General features: G+C 61.2%; 1 protein-coding gene across 1 annotated transcript; it reads left to right on the top strand.

Moving 5' to 3' along the window:
- The first annotated feature begins 900 nt into the window (after window positions 1–900).
- On the top strand, window positions 901–21139 carry STARD3 (StAR related lipid transfer domain containing 3). The gene is made up of 15 exons (XM_040087353.1): window positions 901–980; window positions 6376–6628; window positions 9610–9687; window positions 9892–9969; window positions 10061–10114; window positions 10217–10334; window positions 11361–11456; window positions 12860–12915; window positions 13508–13600; window positions 14772–14834; window positions 15850–15945; window positions 16569–16648; window positions 17000–17104; window positions 18279–18372; window positions 20495–21139. Exons 2-15 carry the CDS (start codon window positions 6416–6418, stop codon window positions 20597–20599), a joined length of 1329 nt encoding a protein of 442 aa, XP_039943287.1. The 5' UTR covers window positions 901–980; window positions 6376–6415; the 3' UTR covers window positions 20600–21139.
- Window positions 21140–22058: the final 919 nt, after the last annotated feature.

Below are 22058 nucleotides of genomic sequence, written 5' to 3'. Positions count from 1 at the left end.
GTGCCGTGCGCCGTGTGCCGTGTGCCGCGCCATGCTGGGCCGCGCCGGGACGCGTCGGGACCCCCGGCCACGGCCGCCCCCTCCCCGCGGGCCTCGTGCCCCCGCCCCGGCCGCCGGCGCAGGAGCCGGGGATGGGACCCCCGGGCGCTGGAGGGGTCTGGGCCCCCCCCCTGGCTGCTGCCCCCCGGCCCCAACCGAGCAGAGCCCCCCTGCCCGCAATAAACGGCTGTACAGAGAGGCTGGAGCGTGTTTGGGGGGCCATGTGGGGCTGGGGGCTCTGATCCCTTTTGTGGGGGGGGTATGGGTCTTGTTGGGGGGTGACAGAATGGGGGTGTGGGGCAGGGGATGGGGGGCCTGGGGGTCTGCGGGCTGGAGCAGATGTGGGGCAGGGCCATGGGGTGCCCCATGAACACCCCCCCTCTCCCATAGGGAATGGTCTGTCCCTCGCCCCACTGATCCCCCCCATGTGGGGAATGGTCTCTCCCAGCCCCATGGATACACCCCCACCAGGGAATGGTCTCTCCCAACCCCATAGTCACTCCCCCCTACACTGGAGAATGGTCTCTCCTAAACCCACAGGCACACCCCCAAGGGGAGGAATGGTCTCTCCCTTGCTCACCCCATAGACACCCCCCCCTCCGCACGTCTTGACTTCACCCCACCGATTCCCCCCTTTGGAATGGTCTCTCCCAGCCCTACGGATTCCACCTCCCACCAGGAATGGTCCTTCCCAGCTCTACTGCTCCCCCGCATGAGCAATGGTCCCTCCCAGTCCCAGTGATCCCCCCCTCCCATGGGGAACGGTCTCTCCCAGCCCCACTGTTCCCCCCTCCCGCGGTGAATGGTCTGTCCCCGTTCCCCCCCGCGGCCGGCGATGGTCGGTGCCGGCGCAGCCTCGCTCTGGAGTTTCCCTTCCGGGGTCAGAGGTGACGGCGGGGCCGGAAGCGGCGCCCGGTGGGACCCGGACCCGGCACCGGGAGGTACCGGGGGGGACGCGCGGGGACACCCGGGGGGGCTCCGGTCCATTCCCGGCCTCGGGGCTGGGACGGGCGGTGCCGGGCTGTGCGCTGGCTCCCATGGCTCAGCTTCGGCGGGGCCTCGGTGCCGCTCCCGGGCCCGGCAGCGCAGCCGCCGGTGGGAGCGGGACGGGACAGGGCTGACACAGAGGGCTCCCGGGCTCCGTCCCGGTTCAGGAGCCGCTTACCGATACTCGGCCCTACGGCCCCGGAGGCCTCGGGCAGCCCCGAGGGCCCAGTTCAGGCCTCCCCCAGAGTCTCGTCCGCGGGGCGGTCCCGTTATTCGCCCCGTCCCCGCTTCACGGGCGCTGCCGGAGCCCCTCGGGCGGATCCCGGGAGTGCCGGCAGCGAGACCCCGAGCGCGGCCGAGGGGAGAGAATCGCTCCGGTCCGGGCTCCTTTCACCGGTGTCACCGGTGGGGATCGGGAGTCCGGGCCCGCTCGGTGTTGGGGGGCTCCGGGGGCTCCCGGGGGTCGCGGCGCTGCCCCCCCTCAATCCCGTGGCAAACTCGGGGATACCCGCGGGGGTCCCGCTGGGCCGGGGGCTCCGAGCGAGAGGTGGGTGTGTGCGGGCACCCCGGGCTCTTCCCGGTGCTCCCGGGTGTTGGGAGAGACCGCGGGCTTCATCCTCTGCTCGGGGGATGGCAACGCCGGCACCAGCCCGGGGCTGTGCCCCGAGGGTTCCAAATCCAGCCCCACATCCATCCCCACATCCATCCCACATTCAGCCCCACATCCCAGTCCAAATCCAGCCCCACATCCATCCCACATCCAGCCCACATTCAGCCCCAAATCCAGCCCCACATCCATCCCCACATCCATCCCCACATCCATCCCCACATCCATCCCAAATCCATCCCACATCCATCCCACATTCAGCCCCAAATCCAGCCCCACATCCATCCCCACATCCATCCCACATCCATCCCACATCCAGCCCAAATCCAGCCCCACATCCCAGTCCAAATCCAGCCCCACATCCATCCCACATCCATCCCACATCCAGCCCCACATCCATCCCACATCCAGCCCCACATCCAGCCCCACATCCATCCCACATCCATCCCACATCCAGCCTCACATCCATCCCACATCCAGCCCCACATCCATCCCACATCCATCCCACATCCAGCCCCACATCCATCCCAAATCCAGCCCCACATCCATCCCACATTCAGCCCCAAATCCAGACCCACATCCATCCCACATCCATCCCACATTCAGCCCCACATCCAGCCCCACATCCAGCCCAAATCCCCTTGTGGCTGGTCTCTCCCGACCCCCGGGGGCGGCCCCGCAGCACTGGGGAGTCACAACCCTGGGGGGGCTCCGAGTGCTGAAACCCCCACATGCTTTGGTGGGCTTTGGGACGTCGGGAGGAGAGCCCTGGCTTTCACCCCAGATCTTCTGGGAGCGAGGGAGGATACGGGATGCTGCAGGGTCCTGTGCCTGGCTCCGGGACAAAGCCGCTGTTCCCGAGGCTCTCCAAGTTTCCCTGCAGTGCCGGGGGGAGCAGAGCCCCTCTGGGGGTCTCAGTGTCCCCACTTTGCACTGAACCGAGGCCTTTCCAGCACTTTGCTGAAGCTGTTGGATCCTTCCCAGCTCAGTTTCAGATGGAAATTCGGTGTCTGATTTAATATTTACTTTTTATTGTTACTTGGTTTGAAATCTCGGACACCCCTTAGTGCCCAGTGCGGCGGTCGGCGTCTCCAGGTGTTCTCTTACCCGGCAAACTGCACCCTCTGGAATATCCCACAGTGATCCCGTGTCCTGGGATGGCTCAGGGGATTTTGGGGGTCCCACTGTGGGTGTTCCCCACCCTCCCGGGAGAGGGGACAGGAGGAATTGTCACATGAGCCCGGGGGAAGCGTGGGAGGAAGGAGAAGTGGCGTCACGGGCTGGGAAAAACTCCTGACTGGGACATGGGTCATTAACGAGCAAACGAGGGGCTGGGGGTGGGACAGGACAGCAGCTCAGGGAGGGGGTGACAGGGGGCTTGGGGGGCTGTGGCAGGGTCGGGACATGCCTTGGCACAGCCCCTGGGAATGTTTTGGTGGCCGGTGTCCTGCTGGAACCGGGCTGGCGGGGCTTTGGGGTGGTGGCACTGGGCTCTGGTGGCACTGGGCTCTGGTGGCACTGGGCTGATGGGATTTTGCTGGGTGCCAATGCTGAAAACTCGATCAGGATTTCACCACCCGCCTCTCCTCTGTTTGCTTCCTGCTGGGATCCATGGCATGTGGCGTTACCCTCGTCCCTGCAGCCCCTGTCACCTCCTAATCCCCAAACTGGGAGGTTTCCCCAGCAGAAATCCTTCCCCAGAGTCTCAAAATCCCCTTTTTTCAAATCAGGGAAGCTCAGAAGGGTCCCTGGGGTGTCCCTGTCACCTGGGGTGTCCCCTGGGCTGTGAGCTGTCACTCAGGGCATTTCCCAGGCTGTCATCTGTCCCTTGGGGTGTTCCCCAGGCTGTGATTTATCACCCAGGATGTCCCCTGGGATGTCATTTGTCACCCAGGATGTCCCCTGGGATGTGATCTGTCCCTTGGGGTGTCCCCCAGGCTGTGATTTGTCACCCAGGATGTCCCCTTGGCTGTGATCTGTCCCTTGGGGTGTCCCCCTGGGTGTGATCTGTCACTCGGGGTGTTCCCCAGGCTGTGATCTGTCCCTTGGGGTGTCCCCCAGGCTGTGATTTGTCACCCAGGATGTCCCCTTGGCTGTGATCTGTCCCTTGGGGTGTTCCCCAGGCTGTGATCTGTCCCTTGGGGTGTCCCCCAGGCTGTGATTTGTCACCCAGGATGTCCCCTGGGCTGTGATCTGTCACTCGGGGTGTTCCCCAGGCTGTGATTTATCACCCAGGATGTCCCCTGGGCTGTGATCTGTCACTCGGGGTGTCCCCCTGGGTGTGATCTGTCACTTGGGGTGTCCCCCCAGCAGTGTTTGCCCCTCACTGGGATGGAATCCTGCAATCCTTCTGGCTGGAAAACTCCTCCAAGACCATCAAGCCGCAACCCTTAACCCAGCACGGCCGTGTCACCCCTAACCCGTGTCCCCAAGTGCCACATCCTCACCTTTTCTGAACATTCCAGGGATGACAACCCCACCGACCCCTGGGCAGCCCCTTCCAGTGCCTGATTGTCCTTTCAGTGACCAAATCCCCCCTCTCCCTCTCATCCCATCCCTCACTCCCTGGGAGCAGAGCCCGCCCCGCCCCTGACCCCCTCCTTCCCGGCCCCTGTGCCGCCGGAGCGGGATGCGGAGGATGCTGGAATGCATAATGGAGCTCAATAATTCATCTGTCACCCAGGAACAGCCACGTTCCTCCACATCCAGCCCCTGCTCCGAGCTCTCAGCTGCCGGAGGGAGCGGGAGGGGGGATCCAAACATTCCTGCTCAGCCCCACCGTGCCGGTTCTCCCTGGGGAATTGGATGATTTGGGAGGGCTGCGTGTCCAGAACAGCCTAAACCTCCTCGGGAAGGGCGGGATTAACGATGGACGAGCTGCACCGGGGTGCTCTGGTGCCGTGTCCCAACACCCCGTTGTGACCCCGCTCGGCGTCCCGGGATCGGCTCCCTGGAGCGTCTCCGGGTGATTTTAAAGCGCTGTGAAAGTTGGGGAGGGGCTGCCTAAGTGCAAAGTGCTGTTGGAAGGGAGGAGGAGGCGGCGGCAGCCCCGGCGGGGGGGGGATTTATTATTTATCCCTCACAGATGTCCTTAACTTTTGTCACTTCCAGCCGGGCCCGGCGCGCGGAGCGGCTGATCCGAAGTGACAGGGATTCCAGCTCCTTCCCGAGCGCCTCCGAGAGGGACTAACGGGGACTTGACAGGAGCCCAGCTTTGTTCCCTTCCCAACCCCGGCACTCCCGCGGGTGGGATGCAAAAACCGCTGCCTCAGGGATCCAAGCTGCCCCAAATCGGGCTGAGCTCGGCTCCTGCAGCAGCTCCCGGAGCTTCACATTCCTTGGGATTTCCACTTCCCACACACCTGGGCACAAGCTCGTGACCTTTTTTCCCCTGGACGCTGCAGCCTCCTGGGTGTCAGGAGCGGGATCTGCGGTGGACGAACCTCACGGGGATCCCGGCGGGCGCAGAGCCGCCAGGGCAGGAGCTCACACCGCAATCCGGGGAGCTTTTTCTGGGAGCAAAACGTCCTTGAGCAGGAGGATTTAGTGCAGGGAAGGGAGCTGGTGGCTGTGTCGTTGCCGTGGGTGACTCGGGGGTGGCGGGGCCGGGGCTGACAGATCCCTGGCCCGACCTGTTTTGGGATCCTCGTTCCGTGTTTGTGCTCCCGTCACGCTGCCTTCCCACAGGGGCCTCCTTGTGCCGCGCTGACGGAGAGGAAGAATTTCAATACAATGGTTGGCAGAGCTGCAGGAAAACAGCCCAGGCTTCCAACACCTCGCTCGTGCCGGGATCGTGTGCCCGGCACTGCCAGGTGGGGCTGGGACGGGGAGCAGCTCCTTCCCTGCTGCCTCTGTGACACTGGGACACGGAGCAGCTCCTTCCCTGCTGCCTCTGTGACACTGGGACACGGAGCAGCTCCTTCCCTGCTGCCTCCAGGATCCTGGGACATGGAGCAGCTCCTTCCCTGCTGCCTCTGTGACACTGGGACACGGAGCAGCTCCTTCCCTGCTGCCTCCAGGATCCTGGGACACGGAGCAGCTCCTTCCCTGCTGCCTCCAGGATCCTGGGACATGGAGCAGCTCCTTCCCTGCTGCCTCCAGGATCCTGGGACATGGAGCAGTTCCTTCCCTGCTGCCTCCAGGATCCTGGGACATGGAGCAGCTCCTTCCCTGCTGCTCTGCCTGGCCCAGTTGGGCGTCAGGCCCAGGGTTCTCTCCTGGCTGTGCAGGTTGGGATCTGTTCCAATGGGATGCCTGGCTCCTGAATCCTTGCCTTCCCTGCCAAGGGAAGGATGGGTTGGCTCCGTGCTTTCAGGGAGTGCTGCCAAAACATCCTCAGACCCCTTTCCCTGTGTCCACAATGTCTCCGTGGGGTTTGGGGCCCCTTTTTCTCCTTCCACAACATTTCCATGGGGTTTGCAGCTCCTTTCCCTGCTGTCTCACCATCTCCGTGGGCTTTGGAGCCCCTTTTCCTACTGCCATGGCATTAAAACCCATCCACTCTCATCCCCTGTCAAGGCAGGGACACCTTCCCCTGTCCCAGGCTGCTCCAAGCTCCATCCATGGCCATGGACGCTTCCATGGATGGGGCAGCCACAGCTTCCCTGTGCCAGGGCCTGACCCCCCTCACAGGGAGGCATTTCTCCCTGGGATCTGATTTGCTCCTGGGGTTATTTGCCGTCGGAGTGGGACAGGAGCAGGGGTGTGGCGAGGCCTGAGGGTGCCCCGGTGCGTCCCCGCAGGTGACACCGTGGCCGATGTCCCCGGAGCCGACCCCGGAGGATGAGCAAGCCCGCGGACCTGCAGCAGGACCTGGAACGCAGCCTCCCGGCCATCGCCTCCATCAGCTCCTCCTTCTCGCAGAGCCAGGGGTTCTCGCCCTACCTCTTCTCCCCGGAGAAGAGAAAAGCCATCTCGGATGTGAGGAGAACCTTCTGCCTCTTCGTCACCTTCGACCTGCTCTTCATCTCGCTGCTGTGGATCATCGAGCTGAATGTGAGTTGGAGGAAGCGAGCCCGGGAATCTTTGCCCTTTTTAAACTCGGTTCCCTCCGTTAATTGCTCTGTTCCCGCAATCCCGGGACAGATCTTTGTTTGCTGTTCCCAGCGCTGGCCAAGGAGCCGCTGTTCTTTAGAGTAAACTAAAGTCCGGCTCGTTTCCTGCCCCGGGCCTTTGTCGGGGCTGTCCGGGGTTGTTAACACCGTCCCTTTGTTGTGCTGTAATTGGATCCAGGGCCTCTGGAATCGTCAAGTGGAGCCAAATTCCCCTCCTGCTGCCCTGGCCTGATACAAAGCTCCTCCCTGGGTTTTGCTGCTGCCGTGTTCTCAGAGCATCAGAGGTGCAGGGGAGGATCCTCCAGGGGCTTTGGTCCCAAAATTCTGCTGCTAATCTCCGCTTTGGGAAGCTGGAGGTGCTGCTCCACCTCCCGAGGGATTGTTGAGGGGGATGTGAGTGGTTTGGTTCCCTCCAAAGCGACTCACAAGCCACTGTGTTTGCTCTGTGTCGCAATAACGGGGAAAACCCAGTTTATTTACCTCAGTCCCACCAAGTCCAAATCCCTCCCTGGGCTATATTTTGTTTTTATTTTTCCCTGAGCCGGCTCTGGCTGGTTTCAGGTACTCCATGTCCTCCCCTGGAACACCCGGAGCAAGAGATGAACAGATAGACCCTGGGCTCTGGCCTTCATTTATCAGCACTGGATACTGCTGCTCCCTCAGCAGCTCTTATCTCTGCCCTTCTTATCTCTGGGTGTCTGCACTTAACAGACTGTCCGGGCCGGCAGCTCCTCACCCTGCCCAGAGCCCCCTGCTCCCCACCCCACTTAGGAAAAACCATCTCCCAGCCAGCATTCCAGCCGTGCCGATGGTGTCCTGCCCGCCCAGCTTGGACCCCGGCCCCCCTGTCCTTGTCCCAGTCCTCTCTGGACAGGGAGAGGTGCCGGAATTCCAGCCCCAGGGAGATAATCCTGGCTCGGTCACCAGGGTGATGCTGAGCGTGGGTTGTGCAGGTAGCCATTAATGAGTGACTAAGTGCTGATATTTGGGCCCCCGAGCTGAGATGCTGCATATTTAAAGCCATTAGAGCAGCTTATTTGCCTGGTTATGAAGAGCAACGGTTTGATATCATGACTAATGCCTTTTTTTTTTTTTTTTTTTTTTTTTTTAAATCCAACCGTTTCCTTCGCTGCGAGATAAGCCGAGCAAATTGCCCCTCGTTAAAAGCAAGCCGTAATTGTGCAGGCTGGGTGCTCTCAGAGCCAGGGAGATGCCTCAGGTGGTTCATCTGCCTGGTGCACAGCCCGTGTTTAAGCTGAAAACAATCCCCTCTCCAAAGCTTTCCCTGTGTCTCCTCCTTCCTGCAGCATCCCACGGAGTCGGGGCCTGGGGATGAGGCTCTGGGTGGCCTCTGAGCAAAGCTGCCCCAAATCCCGTGGCCACAGGTCGGCTGGAGGCACAGCCCAGCTTTGCCCTGCTCTTTTTGCCCTTTTGTTGTGAGTGAAGCCCTATCCCAGACTGGGAGAGATCCCAATCCCTGTGCTGCCCTTGGAGTGCCAGGACCCCTCTGGCAGGGACTGGCACCCACCGACTCATTCCTCACAGCCCATCCACCACAAACACCCCCCAACAACCATCACCCAGAGCTTTCCCCGTGTCTCCTCCTTCCTGCAGCATCCCTTGGAGCCAGGGAGAGGGGAGAGAGGCTCTCAGTGGCCACTGAGCAGAGCTGGCCCGAGTCCCGTGGCCGCAGGTCAGCTGGAGGCACGGCCCGGCTTCGCCCCCCTCTTTTTGCCTCCCTCTCCCTGGGTTTTATGCCAGAGCCCTGACCCACAGGGATCCTTTCCCAGCGGCTGCCCTTGGAGTGCCAGGACAGCCTGGCTGCCAAGGACTGGCCCGAGATCCACCAGCTCGTTCCTCACAGCCCATCCACCAGCTGCCGGCTCCGCCAGCTCCCGGCCAGCTGGGCCCCGTCCAAAGCCATAGCCTAAAGGTGAAGCATTTGTTCCAGTTACCTGAGCCCTCCACTTCCTCACAGCCAGCCATTCCAGGCTCCCAGGATTTATGGTGGGGCTGTCGGACCCTGGGTTATCTCGGGGTGAGCTTTTTCCACGCTCCTGTCAATCCCAGAGGGCGTTTTTGCCTCTCTCACATTCCCTTGCAGCCCGTGGCTGTGCATCCCCCTCTCCTCCCTCTTCCCTTTTGCCAGCACGTTTGATCCTGCTGGTTCCCTTCTTCCAGCAGATTTCCTGGAGCGCTGCTGCGAGCTGTGGGAAGCCGGCTGGAGGGAGAAGGGACCCCTCAGTGCTTTGCATGAGGAGGCTCCTTAAATCCCTCCAGGTCCTCCGTGACCCCGAGACCCCCCACAGGAAGATGTTCAGTGCGCTAGTGAAGGTTCCTGAGGAGCATTTTTCCCGTGGTTTTCCATTTTCCCCTGTGGTTTTCCATTTTTCCCCATGGTTTTCCATTTTCCCCCGTGGTTTTCCATTTTTCCCCGTGGTTTTCCATTTTTCCCCGTGGTTTTCCATTTTCCCCCATGGTTTTCCATTTTTCCCTGTGGTTTTCCATTTTTCCCCGTGGTTTTCCATTTTTCCCCGTGGTTTTCCATTTTTCCCGTGTCTCCTCCCATTCCTCTGGAATCTGCCAGGTGGGCAGCAGTGGCAGGGCTCCATCCAGGGGCTCCAGGCTGTGAGGAGCCGAGGATTTGGGTGCTGGAAATCACCACCTAAAGGTGTTTAATGTCCCTCCCGTGCTCCTCGATGTGAATCCCGGGGGGAAAAGGTGATGTGAATCCAGGCAGGAAACGTGTGGGATCCTCCCTGGTCCTGTGCTGGCAGAGGAGCCCACGCTGGGCCCGTGGGACCATTTGTATTCCAAGAGCATTCCCTGACCTGGCCGTTATCCCGGGCACTGCTTGGCTCCTCCTCCCATTAGTTTCTTATCAGCGCACTCAACAGCTTTCTGCTTCCCTGTCACCCTCAGACCAAGGTGGGCATCAAGGAGAACCTGAAGGATGAAATCATCAACTACAAATTCAAGACCTCCTTCTTTGATATCTTTGTGAGTATCTCAGCCTCCTGCGGGGCTCTGGAGCCCAGTGGGGCCGGGAGGTTCCGGGCTCTCCCCTTGCCCGCCTCGGTGAATCCCTCCTGCTGCAGCCTCGACCCCTCTGTTCCCCGGGAGCTGGCGCCTGTCCCTGCCCTGCCAGCACCTGGCAGAGGGGCAGGGGCAGTGACTGGTGCCGCTGGGTGTTTGTTGTCGCAGCTCTTGGCTCTGTTCCGCTTCCTCGTGCTGCTCTTGGGCTACGCCGTCGTCCGCCTGCGCCACTGGTGGGTCATCGCGGTAAGGAGGCGCTCCGGCCTTTCCTGTGAGGAGTTTTCCCCTCTCTTCCTGGACTTCTTAGGGATCTGAGCTCTGCCCACTTATTTTTCAGGTCACTACACTGGTGTCCAGTGCCTTCCTGATCGTGAAGGTCATCCTCTCCGAGGTCGGTTTCCCTGGGCTCGCGGGAAGTCGCTTTGTGATTTCTCAGTGCTCTTTTATTCCCTGTTTGGCTCATTCCTTGCGGTTTCTGCTTCTTTCCACACAGCTTCTGACCAAAGGGGCTTTTGGGTATTTACTTCCCATCGTCTCGTTTGTCATTGCTTGGCTGGAGACCTGGTTCCTGGATTTTAAAGTCCTAACTCAGGAAGCAGAGGAGGAACGATGTGAGTGTTTTTGCTCCTCTCTGGTAGGAGTTGGACAAATCCAACCAGGCCTGGCTTTGCTGCTGCTCTGGCAGCACCTTGATCTGACATTTCTGGGAAAGGGAGCTCCAGGCTGGCTGGGATGGGAAGTGCCTGACTCAGTTCTGTTATGGTCAACAAGTCCCTTCAGGGGAAGAAAACACCAGATTATAAAAAGCATCTTTTAATTGAGGGGAGAAAAATGTGCCAGATTTCCCAATGGCTGGATCCCGCAGCCAGACATGCTGGAGACAGAGCTCAGCTCTGCATGGGAGAGAGTGTTTGGAAGCAGGGAGGCAAATGCCAGGCGGAGTGTCGGACTCCCTGTCCCTGGTATCTGTGTTTGGATCTGGCTGGAGCCCTTTCCAGGAGGGCTGCTGGAGAGTCACAGACACGTTCTGTGGCACAGGGTGAGTTATGGGGTGTGAAATTCTGCGGCCTGCGGTCTCTGAGGTCGCGCTGAGCGGGGATTGGGCCTGACCTAATGCTTCACACGTCGCCCTGTGACTTCCAGGGTCCTCCTAGGGAGCTGGCCTGGAATAACTGCCCATTCCTACGGCAGCACAAGGAGTTTGTCCCTCTCCCAGGAGCCACTGGCTGGGAAGCGGCACCAAACTCCAAGGGGCATTTGTCAGGCGGGGCTCGGTCAGAAATGCTCTGACTGGAAAGCACCAGAGGATGTTTGGGTCTTGCAAGGAGGCTTTAAGTTGAAAAATGATCAAGTGTTTAATGCCTCTATTGGATTAGGCTCAGGTTCCAAATTGCTTCCAGGGGAAGCTCTTATTTAATTAGATGCTTAATCGCCTTTGGATTATTTGACAGGCAGAAGAGCCCATTGATCTCCGGGGCAGATAAAACGTCTCAGACAAAAGATGAGGCAACAGGAGCCGAGGCTGGCTGGTGTCAGTGGGAAAACACACGGGAAAACGTGGGAAACAAGAGGGTGTTTGGGCAGGGCCGGGATCCCAGAACCTGCCAGGTATTAAATCCTCGTGCTCCCGTTCCCAGGGTTCCTGGCAGCCCAGGCTGCAGCCTCGAGGCCACTGCTGTACCCCCGAGCCCTCTCCGAGGGACAGTTCTACTCCCCCCCGGAGTCCTTCGCAGGTAAGGCCGCCTGTGCTCATCCCACCATGGAATTCCTCACCTCCATCACCTCTTCCCGAGCTCTGCCTCCTTATCCCAGCCCTTGGCAGAGCCTCCAAGAACTGACACAGCAAAGCAGGGTCCCCTCTCCGTGCCTGCACCCGGGCAGGGGTGGCACTGCCGCTCTCCGCGTGGCACCTTTGTATCCGAGCCACCCTGAGCCCCGTGAGCCCGGGGAGCTGGAGCCCTGTGTGGGCTGGGGATTAAACGCTCTGAGCTGCGTGCTTGGAAACTGCTGCTGCTGCTGCTGCCCCGGGGTGAGGGCAGGGATCAGGGCTGGTGGCACTGGAGAGCTCCTGGCGTGGGAGTGGGGACGTCTCAGCTGGGTTGTCCTGGTGTAGCTGACACTGGGAGGAGCTCAGCCTTCGGGAGCATTTGTCCTGGTGTAGCTGAAACCCAGGATGAGCTCAGCCTTCAGGAGCATTTGTCCTGGTGTAGCTGAAACCTGGGATGAGCTCAGCCTTCGGGAGCATTTGTCCTGGTGTAGCTGAAACCCAGGATGAGCTCAGCCTTCAGGAGCATTTGTCCTGGTGTAGCTGAAACCCAGGATGAGCTCAGCCTTCGGGAGCATTTGTCCAGGTGTAGCTGAAACCTGGGATGAGCTCAGCCTTCGGGAGCATTTGTCCTGGTGTAGCTGAAACCCAGGATGAGCTCAGCCTTCGGGAGCATTTGTCCAGGTGTAGCTGAAACCTGGGATGAGCTCAGCCTTTGGAGCAGTTGTCCCAGTAGCTGAAATAGGGATGAGCCCAGCTCTCTGGAACATTTTCCTGGTGTAGCTGAAACCCAGGACAAGCTCAGCCCTCTGGAACACTTTTCCCAGTGTAGCTGAGCCCAGGATAAGCCCAGCTCTCTGGAACACTTTTCCTGGTGTAGCTGAGCCCAGCTCTTTGGAGCAGTTGTCCCAGTGTAGCTGACACAGGGATGAGCCCATCCCCTCTGGAACACTTTTCCCGGTGTAGCTGACACCCAGGATAAGCTCAGCTCTCTGGAACACTTTTCCTGGTGTAGCTGACACCCAGGATAAGCCCAGCCCCTCTGGAACACTTTTCCCGGTGTAGCTGACACAGGGATGAGCTCAGCTCTCTGAAATAGTTGTCCCAGTGTAGCTGACAGCCGGGATGAGCCCAGTTCTCCAGAGCAGTTTTTCCAGTGTAGCTGACACCCGGGATGAGCTCAGCCCTCTGGAACATTGTTCCTGGTAAAGCTGACACCCGGGATGAGCTCAGCCCTCTGGAGAGCCAAGCAGGTGTTGAGGGAGACAGGGCTGGAGTCATCCTCACTGAGAGCCCTTCCTGTGGGGTGAGGGACTGTCCCCCACCTGTCGGGTGTTCATTAACTCTGAGTTAATTGCTGCTTCCCCATAGGCTCAGACAACGAGTCTGATGAGGAAGGTGTGGGGAGGAAGGCCTTGACAACTCAGGTAAGCAGGGCCTGGCCCTGCCCTCAGCTCCAGGCTGAGCTGGGGCTGTGGGAGTCTCCCCAACCCTGTGGTCCTGTCAGGTCCTGGTGTGGCTGAGCCTCCTCTGTGCCGCAGGGAGGGGTTGTCTGAGCCCCCCAGCTTTATCCCCCTTCCCCAGAGCTGTGTGCTCCTCCCTGCAGCATCCCACAGGGATGTGTTCTGCCTCTGCTCCCGCCTGTCCCTGCGGTCACATTCTGGGGTGGCCATTGCCTCGCCTGTCCCCTTGGCTTGAGGGGTGGCCCAAAACCTGGCTGGGCACAGGCTTTGTGCCCTTTTCCAAGAGATCCTGCTCCTGTTCAGCCGCGCTTCTGGCTGCTCCAGGAAGGAAGCTGCACATCCCAGAGCCCTTTGCCTGCTGGAAACCCTCCTGCTAAGGCAGGAGCAGCTGGTGTGTGGATCCAAGCCAGGGTGGGGAGCGTGACTTGGAGCTCCAAAATGAGGCCTCTGTGACCCAAATTAAGAGATTTCTGATCCCTTTTCCCTCTGCCAGCCTCACACACGGTCCTCGAGCTGCCTGCACGCCCAGCTAATGAAATCCTCCCTTCTTTCCCAGGAAAAGGAGTATGTCCGACAAGGCAAAGAGGCCATGGAGGTTGTGGACCAAATCCTCGCCCAGGAGGAGAACTGGAAGTTCGAGAAAAACAATGCAAGTGTGGTTTTTTTTCCTCCCCAGCTGGCAGAGGGCATGGATGGCTTAGCAAAAACCGGGACAAACGAGGCTTTGGAAACCTCCTTGCGCCATGAAAAATTAACAAGCGTTACAATTACCTGATTGAATTAGGAATCTATTCCAGTTCAGCTAAATGTAAAATCCCCTCTTATTTAATTAGACGTTTAATTGCCTTGCAGTTTGACGGGAGAGGGCCCTTTCCTCCTCCCTCTGTCCGGAGGGTGGGCAGGGGCGGCCGGCTCACCTTTGGGATGCAGAGCCATGGGAAGGAGCAGGGGAATGCTGATCCCACAGCTCCAGCCCTGCCCTTGCTCCGTGGCCAGGTGCCTTTGAGCCTGCTGGGGGCCCAAACCGGAGTCTGGGCCCGTGTGGGGCACTAATTGCTCTTCCCACCCCCAAAATCCACTGGTGTCCCCATTCCCCAGCACCTGGAACCTGGGTGGATGCTGGGGTGCAAATTTGGGATGTGCCTCCAGACTTTTCTGGGGTGCCCAGAGCTCTTTCCTCTCCCTGAAGAGTGGAGAGGAAGATTTGGGGTCTGCCCCCCCAAACCCAACCTTGTTTCCTGAGGCTGAAACACCGCTTGGAGCGGGGTGCGAATCCTGCAAACTGCTGTCTCATCTGGTGTTTCAAATTCCCCTGTCAAGTGGTCCTTTGTCTGATGCCAAACTAGCTGGGCAGATTGTTTTCTTTTTCCAAAGGCGGGGGGGGGGGGGGATGGATTTAAATAGACTAATCAGAGTTTAACACAGGGCTAACGATGAAAGGTTTTCATCTGCCCGTCCCCGGCCCCTCCGGGGTGGCTCCTCTCAGCCGTAGGTAACACCAGCAGCGCTGGCAGCGAAGGCCCTTCGCACCCCGGTGCTGCTACAAAGAGAATGTGACCTTGACGTGGGGTTTGCAGCCTGGCACGGGGCGGATTCTTTTTCTGTCTCATCCCTGCTGCCTCTCTGGACGTTGTTGTGTTGATGGAAATTCAGGCACGGGCGGCTGGAACGTGCTCGGGGCGGTTTCTGCGCTGAGGTCGCTGCCTGGTGTTGAGGGGCTGCAGGGGGTGACAGGAGCCTCAGAGTTTGAGCAAAGTTCACCCTAAACAGAAACAATCCCTTCCGCTGGTAAAAATGCGACTTTCTCGTCTCTCGCACAGGACTTTGGTGATGTTGTTTACACTTTTGAAATCCCTTTCCACGGCAAGACCTTTATTTTAAAGGTAAGAACATCCTTGGGCCGGTTCCTTGGTCTCTTTGGCACGGGGGAAGAGCCCCGGCTCAGCTTTCAGGACGGGTCAGGCCGCAGAACACGCTCCCTGCGCTCGAGACACATCAACAGCACTAGGGAATCGCTCCAGGAAAACCCCTTGGCCGGCAGACAAACTGCCCAGTAAATACCCAGAGCCCTAAACTCCGCTGCTGGAGTCGGGAGCAGGTGACTGCGAGACTCGCTTCCAACCCCAGCATCTCAGACTAATCTGACCAAGGAGGCTAATTGGAACTAATTGCCAGCAAGGCCAGGGCTGGGCGTGCGTCTGCTGCTGCCTGGCACGGGGCAGAGCCGCTCGGAAGTGCCTCGCTCTCCGCGCCCTCTCCCAAGCTGGAGTGGCTTGGCTGGGAACCACGCTTTAATGAAGCGGCGGTGCTGCCGTGGCTTTCCTTTGTTCCAGTGCATATGTTGCCTCGCTGGCAGGAGCTGCCAGCCGAGCAGCTCTGCGTTCACCAGCAAAAGCTGGATGCTCCCACTTAGCTGCGTTAACCGTTTGCCTCCGAGGATCCCAGCTCCCCTGGGGGTTGGGAGTGAGGGGCGGGGGGTGGAATGGATGCTGTATGTGCTGGAGCTTGGAATGGCTCGGGAAAAAGGGAAAAAAAAAAACCAAAAACAGTCAAAAACGCAACTTCCCGAAGCGATGGTGCACGGGGAAGTGCTGAGGGTGGGAGAGGGGCAGGCAGACAGGCAGAGCTCAGCGAGTCCCAAATCCTGAGGTCTGTGTGTCCTCCCTGACCCACTTGTGCCCTCCAGGCCGCTGGGAGCACTGGGACAGAAGGGTGACAGCCAGGCAGGGGAGCCAGGCCGGCCTCACCCCTCCCCTCCCCTGTGATCCCGCTTGTCCTTTGTGGGTTTTGTCCTTTGTGGGTTTTGTCCTTTGTGGTTTTTGCCCTGTTTTCCTTAAAAATAATCTCCCCCAAGGGGAGCGGAGGGGGGCTGGCTGACTGCTCTGGCTCTGTCCTCAGGCTTTCCTGCAGTGCTCTCCTGAAATGGTTTACCAGGAGGTGATTCTGCAGCCCGAGAAGATGATCCTGTGGAACAGAACAGTGGCAGCTTGCCAGGTGAGCGTGCCGGACAAAGATGGCTTAATCACAGGAGCTCCTTGGAGCGGAGAGCCGGAGCTTCCCCGTCCAACACAGGCTGCTGGCGGTGCTGGAGCCGAGCTGGATCCCAGTCACCGAGGCGTTAAATCTCCGCCGCTCATCCGTGCGCTCCGCGCGCCCCGCGGCAGCCGGCTGCACGCCTGTGCCCGGCCAAGAGCCCGAGAGGTGGGCAGGGACGGGGGCCAGGGCCGTGCCAAACCCGCCTCTGCCCGGTGGGAGGGTCTGGGCCTCGTGGTGGGGAGCTGGAGGTGACACCTGTGCCCCACAAAAACCCGGGAGACGAACCCGTGCTCATCGCCCTCCACCCCTCTGGTGTGATCCCGGTGCTGATTCGAGGGAGGGGCTGTATCCTCTTGGCACAAGAGCTCGGAGGCACGACCTGAGCAAATCTCCCTTCTTTTTATTTACTCCCCTTCCCTTCCCTTCCCTTCCCTTCCCTTCCCTTCCCTTCCCTTCCCTTCCCTTCCCTTCCCTTCCCTTCCCTTCCCTTCCCTTCCCTTCCCTTCCCTTCCCTTCCCTTCCCTTCCCTTCCCTTCCCTTCCCTTCCCTTCCCTTCCCTTCCCTTCCCTTCCCTTCCCCAGATCTTGCAGCGGGTCGAGGACAACACGATCGTCTCGTACGACGTGGCGGCCGGAGCCGCCGGCGGGGTGGTGTCCCCAAGGTCAGTTCATCCCTGAACACTGCCCCTGAACACCCCCCAAAGCACGGGGAGACCCCTCTGGGGCGCTGGGAACGCTCTGGGCTGCTGGGACCACTGGTGTCACCGTGGTAGGGCCGGTTGGCTCTGCAGGTAGCGCTCCCAAGGGCGAGCGGCCCCTGAAATTTCCTCCGGACACTCCCGGCAGGATCCTCAGAGCCCCAAACCTCGGTCACTCGGGCTCCCCGACCAGAGCTGGGCTGTGCTCTGTCCCTGTGTTGATACAGCCCTGCCACAGCCTCTCCCCTCAGTCCAGGGAGCGGCACCTGCCCCCTGCACGTCCTGAGTGCGTTTTTAAGCTCTTTCTTTGCGCAGGGATTTCGTGAACGTGCGTCGGATCGAGAGGAGAAGAGACAGGTACGTTTCCTCAGGGATGTCGACCACGCACAGCCTGAAGCCTCCGCTCTCCAAGTACGTCAGGTGAGAGGCAGGTGCTGTTTTTTTAGCTGGCATCACGCACTCCTCCAGAGCTTCAAGGCAAAGAGTCGCTTAACTGCGAGCCCCGCTGCCTTCCTGGCAGGATTTGCAGGAAGCTGAGCTATTTGTGGAGCTGAACCTCGCTTCCCTTGTTCGTCTCCCTTTGTTCAAGGAACTCACGGCACTGTCAGCGGTGCTGGGGCGTTTCCCAGCTCAGGGGAGTGGAGGTGCTGACCAGTAACAGCACGAACCCCATCCCAGTCCCACATCCTGTTTATGTGACAGCTAATTCCCAAAGAGGACTTTCGGAGGGGCGGTAAACAGCCGGCTGTGGCTCCGAGCCTCTCGCACGCCTTTTGCTCCTCGTAAAACGCTCACTCACCGAATTTGAGGCATTGAGGGATGAAACGAGGATGGACCAGCTCCCAAAATCTCAGCAGGGCTTCGGCCTCTCCCCTTCCAAAGGGCTGGGCTGGTGATGGATCCCGGGGAGGTCGGCTCGCCAGACAAGGACTCCTTGTTCCTGCCGGGGCCCAGCTGCGCCGCCGCGCGCTCCCACTTCGGTTCTCTCGATAATCTGGTTAGAGCAATTGACATTTTATCTCAGAGCCGTTGGAGCTGCCTCAGTCTATTTAGGAACTGGGGACTTCGGGGCCCGGAAAAATCCTTTAACAAACGCACACAGCAAAAATAGCGTGTTCTGAAGAGGGAAGGGAAATCTGTATTTGGGCTGCGCGTGTGTGCACAGCTCCCGTCTCAGAGACGGATCAGATGGTGCTGGGAAGGATCTGGGGGCTGGAGTGACGAGCGCTGAGCCTGACCTGAGCGCACAGAGCTTCCCGAGACCTCTCGTTTGCACCCAGGCTTGTGCCTGGGAAAGCTTCCCGTGGGGAACAGCTGGCACGATCCAGAGGCAGAGCTGCTGCTCCGCCCGCAGCCCTGGCACCGGCGCTGCCAAGGCACCTGTGGGAAAGCTGCCCTGCCGTGCTGGCTCGTGTACCTGGAGCCAAGGCGCGCACACACACACCTTCCCGGGCTCCCAGCATCTGCTCCCGCCCCACCGGGCCCTGGCCTTCGCTGCCAGGCTCAGCTCCGTGCCGTGCATCCCAGAGCCACACGGGATCCCAGCCACAATTCCGGCCTGGCTCTGCCTGACCCTCTTGGCTTTGCTCCGCAGGGGTGAGAATGGACCTGGAGGATTCATCGTCCTGAAGTGTCCCAGCAATGCCAAGGTCTGCACCTTCATCTGGATCCTCAACACGGATCTGAAGGTAAAATCCCGTCCCCGGCTCAGCTCTCCGCTGGGATCCAGCAGCCCAAGGCCCTGCTCCAGGATCCCAGCAGCCATGGAAGTGACCCCTTAGCAACCACTGAAGGGATTGAAGGTTTAGCAAGTCGGGGTTAAACTACTCCAAAATCCCTTCCAGAGGGAGTTTGGGAAGCTCTTCCTTACCTGGAAGCTCTTCCTTGTTTAAGGCCTCACTTAGGGGTTTCACCTCTGACTCCAGGACTGGGGGAGAGGAGGTTTTTATCCTCCTTGCTGACCAAAACCAGCTCGAGGCACGGGAACTTTTGTGCCTGGCCACTCCTGGGAACGCTCCAGAGGGGAAAATTCCCTGCTCCCGAAGCCCTTGGGCACGACCGCAACCACCCAAAATCCACCCCCGGGGGAGCGAGAGCTGCCCCTGCTCCGGGGTTCCTGGTGGAGCTGCGTGTCCTTGCCGGTGTCCCGGACAAAAGGCGGCGCACGGAGGGAACCGGGATGGGGCGGATGCGGGAGCGGGAGCGGAGCTGGCCCCGTTCCTTCCTCCGCGGAAGGTTGACGTGGTAACGGCGCTGCCGCAGCAGCACAAAGGCTCCATTCATCCCTCGGCTGTGCTGCAGCGCTGCGGCCCCCTCCTCTCCCCTCCCCTCCCCTCCCACGGCCCCCTCCCTTCCCCCAGAGCCCAGCGGCTCCTGCCTGTCTTGCCAAACGCTCCGGGAAAGGTTTTGGGGAAGCGCCGTGCCCTCCCCGCCCCGTTGTGCCAGGGATGCGTTTTCCTTCCGTGGATCTGGAGCCCGCCACGGGCGGGTTTTTTGGGGAGGGGAGGGTGGTCACAAATCCCCCCCTCCTCCGTGGTGGAGGAAAGAAAAGAGGTTCCTTGTGCATCCCGGGCCGAGCGCTCCCGGCGCCGCCTCCGCCGTGGAAGGAATGCCGAGCTATTAATAACCCCCAAGTGCTCCCACCGCCCTCCCCAGGGGCTCTGCCAGACCCCTCGGCAGCTCCTCGCTCTTCCCTTTGGCCCTGGACGCGTATTTATAGCCCGTGGCTCATCCCTTCCTGCTCCTCGGGGGAGGGAGGAGTCCGCACGTGTGTTTGTGTTTGGGTCCGGAGCTCCTGTCGGGAAGCGCCTGAAATGGCCCCTGGAGCGGCGGCCTCGCTCTTTTCCTGCCCCCGCGCCCGAGGGAAAACCCGCTCCGGGAAAAGGTGTGCGCTGGACCACCGCAATCCCAATCCCTGTGCCGGCCCGACCCTCGGGATGAGCCGGCCACTCATCCCTCCGTGCCCCGGGAGCGGCTCCCAGCCCTGCCTCAGCTCCCTCCCCTCCCCAGAGACAGGGATAATTATTTTTTTTCACGGATCTCCCACCGCGGAGCCGAGGCCGAGGCGGTGGTGGAGGGAGGGATGAATCGTGCCGGGCTTTTTTAGAGAAATCCAACCACGCTGCGGTTCCTCCCCCGGATCGGAGCTCCCTGAGAGATGCAGCTCCGCGCAGCGGTGCTCCTGCATCCCTGGATCCCTCTGGGATGGGGTGGGATGGGATGAGGGACAGCCCCCAGCCCAGCCCTCAATTCTGTCCCTGGAGCCCTCCAGGGCAGGCTGGGTGCACCCCCAGCCCCAAATCCTCACGTCTCTGGAACACCCTGAAGTGGGATGGGAACAACCCCAGCCCTGGTTCGTGGCTGTGTGGCCCTGAAACCCTCCACAGTGGGGTGGGGACAGCTCCCAGCCCCAAACCCTCGCTGGTGTCCCTAAAACCCTCCACAGTGGGGTGGGGACAGCTCCCAGCCCCAAACCCCCGCTGGTGTCCCTAAAACCCTCCACAATGGGGTAGGGACAGCTCCCAGCCCCAAACCCCCGCTGGTGTCCCTAAAACCCTCCAGAATGCAGTGGGGACAATCCCCAGCCCCAAACCCTCGCTGGTGTCCCTAAAACCCTCCACAGTGGGGTGGGGACAGCTCCCAGCCCCAAACCCTCGCTGGTGTCCCTAAAACCCTCCACAATGGGGTGGGGACAATCCCCAGCCCTGGTTCATGGCCCTGTATCCCTGGACCCTCCCAGGGTGGGATGTGGGGCAGCTCCCCGCTCCAAACCGTCCCTCAGGGCCCCGTGTCCCTGTGCTGTGTCCTCAGGGCCGCCTGCCCCGCTACCTGATCCACCAGAGCCTGGCCGCCACCATGTTCGAGTTCGCCTTCCACCTGCGCCAGCGCGTGGCCGAGCTCTGCTCCAAGCCCTGAGGACATTCCGGTGCCCTCTGTGCTCTGCGGGGATGGGGACAGGACCCTGCGCCCCCCCCCGGGGAGGGGTCCCCCCACCACCAGCCACGGGCTGAGCCCCCCCCGGCTCAGCCCCTCCTCCCCGCCGGGGCCCTGCGCCCGACTGTTCCGTGCCAAATCCCTGCCCTGCCCTCCCCGGGGGGGGCTGGGGCCGGGCTCCCCCCTCCCCACAAACGGGCTGGGGGCTCGGCTGGCACCCCCCCAGATTCCTGTGGCTGCGCCCCAGTTCCGCGAGGGAGAGGGGACAGGGGTGGTGGCCGTGTCGGCGTGCCAGGCCCTGTGCCAGGCTCTGCCCCTCCGCCAGCTCGTGGCACAGTTTGTGTCCCCCCACACCGGCCCTGAGCCCGGGGACAGCGCTGGGGACCCCCCCAGCACCTCCTCTGCCGCCTCCCAGTGCTCCCAGTGCTCCCCTAACCCGGCGCTGGCCGAGCCCCCCCTCCCCAGACCTGCAGCTGCAGGCGGGATTTGCCTTAAGCAGAGACTTTGATCCTTTTTGGGGGTGCGGGGGGTGGGTTTTGGGGGTGGGGGGCGCGGGGGCGACTGCGGTTCCTCTACCTGCGAGCGCCGTGTGCTGCTCTAAAAACGGCAGCGGCAGCGCGGGGGCTGCGCTGAGGGAGGGGGGCACCCACAGCCCCCCCCGGGCTCTCTGCACCCCCCCGGGGGGCTGTGGGGGGGCTGAGGGGGTCTGGGACCCCCCCCGCCCCACTTCCAAAATCTGCGGGGGCTGAATTAAAGCCTTGCACTGTTTGCAGCTCCGTGTCACCCGCGTGCCCTTTGTCACCCAGGGAATCCAAGGGCAGATGTGGGGCTGGGGTCACCTTGAGACCCCCCCATAGCGCCCAAGGGTGGGGGTCTCCAAAGGGTGGGGGTCTCCAGGCTCCTTGGGCCACTGGCCATGGGTGACACTGTCCCCCACCCTGTGGGTGGCACCAGCCGTGAGTGACACTGTCCCCCACCCCGTGGTGGCACTGGCAGCTCCATCGACCTGGACCGTTTCCGTCTGTGCCACCTGTCCCCTGTGCCCTCCAACCCTGGGTTCATCCCCTGGGCTGGGACCCCCACTCTCGGGGGCAGCTGGGGGGGGTCTGCAGCCCCACGTCCTCTGTGTCACCAGCCCTGGATCACCGGCACCCTGAAAACACCTCATTTGGGGGGGGTCCCTCCAGCCCCAACCCCTGTCCTGGGGGGGCACACAGAGCCCCAATGTCCCTCTGAGGTCAGGGGTGGCACGGGGATGGCACAGGGGTGGCACGGGGGTGGCACAGAGGTGGCACGGGGGTGGCACAGGGGTGGCACAGAGGTGACACAGGGGTGGCACGGGGATGGCACAGGGATGGCACGGGGGTGGCACAGAGGTGGCACAGGGGTGGCACAGGGGTGGCACAGAGGTGACACAGAGGTGGCACGTGGCACCCCGGCG

The sequence above is a fragment of the Hirundo rustica genome, chromosome 27 (assembly GCF_015227805.2).
Source record: "Hirundo rustica isolate bHirRus1 chromosome 27, bHirRus1.pri.v3, whole genome shotgun sequence".
Taxonomy (NCBI): Eukaryota; Metazoa; Chordata; class Aves; order Passeriformes; family Hirundinidae; genus Hirundo; species Hirundo rustica.
The sequence above is the reverse complement of the archived record's forward strand: the minus strand, read 5'-3'. Positions and strand labels throughout refer to the sequence as shown.

What these genes read in the sequence shown, in the direction of transcription:
- STARD3 (XM_040087353.1), top strand. Translation starts at nt 6,416, where the DNA reads ATGAGCAAGCCCGCGGACCTGCAGCAGGACCTGGAACGCAGCCTCCCG. An exon ending in GCAAGACCTTTATTTTAAAG is followed by an intron (nt 14,835 to 15,849) that starts GTAAGAACATCC and finishes CTCTGTCCTCAG; the next exon opens with GCTTTCCTGCAGTGCTCTCC. An exon ending in GGCGGGGTGGTGTCCCCAAG is followed by an intron (nt 16,649 to 16,999) that starts GTCAGTTCATCC and finishes TTCTTTGCGCAG; the next exon opens with GGATTTCGTGAACGTGCGTC.